This window comes from Parus major, unplaced genomic scaffold (assembly GCF_001522545.3).
Source record: "Parus major isolate Abel unplaced genomic scaffold, Parus_major1.1 Scaffold473, whole genome shotgun sequence".
In the NCBI taxonomy this organism is placed as follows: domain Eukaryota; kingdom Metazoa; phylum Chordata; class Aves; order Passeriformes; family Paridae; genus Parus; species Parus major.
The window spans coordinates 10450-12952 of NW_015379367.1; the positions used below are offsets into that span (position 1 = coordinate 10450).

General features: G+C 62.6%; 1 protein-coding gene across 1 annotated transcript in view; it reads left to right on the top strand.

The window, feature by feature from the left end:
• Positions 1-2503, top strand: part of LOC107199156 (fructose-bisphosphate aldolase A) — a 9214-nt gene that overhangs the window by 3613 nt on the left and 3098 nt on the right. Inside the window, exons 5-7 of the mRNA XM_033511689.1 lie at positions 1475-1529; positions 1640-1800; positions 2056-2498. Of these exons, the coding sequence (XP_033367580.1) occupies positions 1475-1529; positions 1640-1800; positions 2056-2498 (659 nt within the window). The remainder of the gene's footprint in view (positions 1-1474; positions 1530-1639; positions 1801-2055; positions 2499-2503) is intronic.

A 2503-nucleotide genomic window follows, 5' to 3' on the forward strand; every position in this document is an offset into this window, starting at 1 on the left:
GGGTTTGGGGGGGGCTGAAGGGATTTTGGGGGTTTTGAGCGGTGTCCTTGCTTGTTTTTGGGTGCAGGGGGGTGTCCCAGGGGCTTTGAGGTTCAGGGAGGGTCACTTTCGGGGTACAGGGGGGAGATTTTTGGGGTTCAAGGTCAATTTGGGGGCATCAGTTTTGGGGTTCAGGGTGATTTGGGGGGTTCCGAGCGCTCCGTTTTGGGTTTTGGGGGGTGAGTTTGGGGTTTCTGGGAGGGATTTTTGGGATCCAGAGTCAGTTTTGGGTGTCTGGGGTCAATTTTGGGGGTCCCGGGGGGACACTTGGGAGAGTCAAGGGGAACGTGGGTATTCTGAGTAAATGTGGGGGGTCCAGGCTCGGTTTTGGGGTTCAGAGGGGTCGGTTTAGGAGTTCATGGTCAGTTTTGGGATGCCCAGGATCAATTTTTGGAGTCTGGGCTCAGGTTTGGGGGCTGGATTTTGGGGCTCGGGAGCGATTTTGGGGTGCGAGGGCTCAGTTTGGGGGCGGGGAATTCAGTTTTGGGGTGCGTGGGGGATTTGGGGACAATCCCGGGGGAATTTTGGAGTCCGAGAGGAGATTTGGGGACAATCCCAGGCTATTTGGGGATCCCAGCGGGGATTTGGGAACAATCCCGGGGGATTTTGGGGTTCGGGGGTGATTTGGGGGTCTTTCCCAATGGGATATTTTGGGGTCCGAGAGGAGACTTGGGGACAATCCCACCGCCCCAAGAGGTTTTGGGGTTCAGTTTTGGGGTCCAAGCGGGGATTTGGGGGAAATCCTTGGGGATTTTTGGGATCTGAGCAGGGATTTTGGGACAATCCTGGGGGGATTTTGGGGTCCTAGAGGGGATCTGGGGACAATCTCAACTCCCCAGGAGATTTTGTGTTCAGTTTTGGGGGCCGGGGGGGTTTTGGGGACAATCCCGGGGGATTTTTGGGATGCGAGAGAGGATTTGGGGACAACCTCCCCCCTCCCCAGGCGGATTTGGGGGGCTCTCGGGGGGTTTGGGGTTTCTTTGGGGTCACTCACCGTGGGGTGTCCGGGGGCGGCGCGGGGGGCTCCGGGGGCTCCCCCTTATATCGGGGTGGGGGGGCTCCCCCTCCCCCCCGTGACATTCTCGGGTCCCCTTTGCCCTTTCGGGAGCCCAAAATNCACACCTGGACACACCTGGGGATGTGGGGGAGGTTGGCTGTTCCTGAGCTGGGTCAGGCATGGAGAGCTGGGAGCAGGGAACCACATCTAAGGTGGGTTCAGAGAGTGAGGTGGTGACACCTTGAGGACACTGGGGGTGTTGGGGACACCTCGGGGACATTTGGAGTCTTTGGGACATTGGGGACACGCAGGGGTTGGGTGTCGGGGTCCCGCTGTGACCCAGCTCGGTCACCCCAGGGTGGGGACCCGGAGGGGGACACAGAGTGGGGTGGCCACGGTGGCCCCGGGGGCCGCGGTGACCCTGTCGCTGTCCCCCAGGTGGACAAGGGCGTGGTGCCCCTGGCTGGCACCAATGGCGAGACCACGACCCAGGGTGAGTGACAGCCGTGGTGTTCCCAGCGCCGCCGCCGCGTCCCTGTCCCCATCCCAGCCGTGCCCCGGCGTCCCCGGTGTCCCCAGTGTCCCCAACGCCGGTGTCCCCAGGGCTGGACGGGCTGATGGAGCGCTGTGCCCAGTACAAGAAGGACGGAGCTGACTTTGCCAAGTGGCGCTGCGTGCTGAAGATCACGGCGCACACCCCGACGCGCCTGGCCGTCATGGAGAACGCCAACGTCCTGGCACGCTACGCCAGCATCTGCCAGCAGGTCCCCCAGTGTCCCCCAGTGTCCCCCAGTGTCCCCAGGGGGTCCCCGGGGCAGGGGGAGGGATCCACAGGGGAGGTGACACCAAGAGGTGGCACCTGGGAAGGGTTTGATGGCACCTCAGTGGCCTCGGGCCCCCTCCTGCTGTCCCTACCTCTCCCTCTGTCCTCTCTCTCTTCCCTCAGGCTGTCCCCTGTCCCCTCTCCGCGTCCCCAGTGTGTCCCCAATGTGTCCCTGACGCGTCTCTTGTGTCCCCAGAATGGCATCGTCCCTATTGTGGAGCCCGAGATCCTCCCGGACGGTGACCACGACCTCAAGACGTGCCAGTATGTCACTGAGAAGGTGGGTGGCACCTCCGGGCTGTCCCCAAGTGTCCCCAGTTGTCCCCAGGATGTCCTGCAGCCCTCAGGGGTCCCTGGCTCACTGGGTGACACCGAGAGGTGGCAGTTGGACAGGGTTGGTGGCACCTGGGAGGGTTTTGGTGGCACCTGGGTGGGCTTGGGGCAGCTCCTGGTGTCCCCAGCTTGTCCCGGTTGCACCTGGGAGGGGTTTGGTGACCTCTGGTGTGTCCTCAGCACTGTCCCCAACGTCCCTGCCATGTCCCCAGAGCTGTCCCCTGAGTGTCTCTGGCAATTCCTGATGTCCCCAAGTGTCCCCAATACCCCCGGGGCTGTCCCCAGGTGCTGGTGGCTGTGTCCAAGGCCCT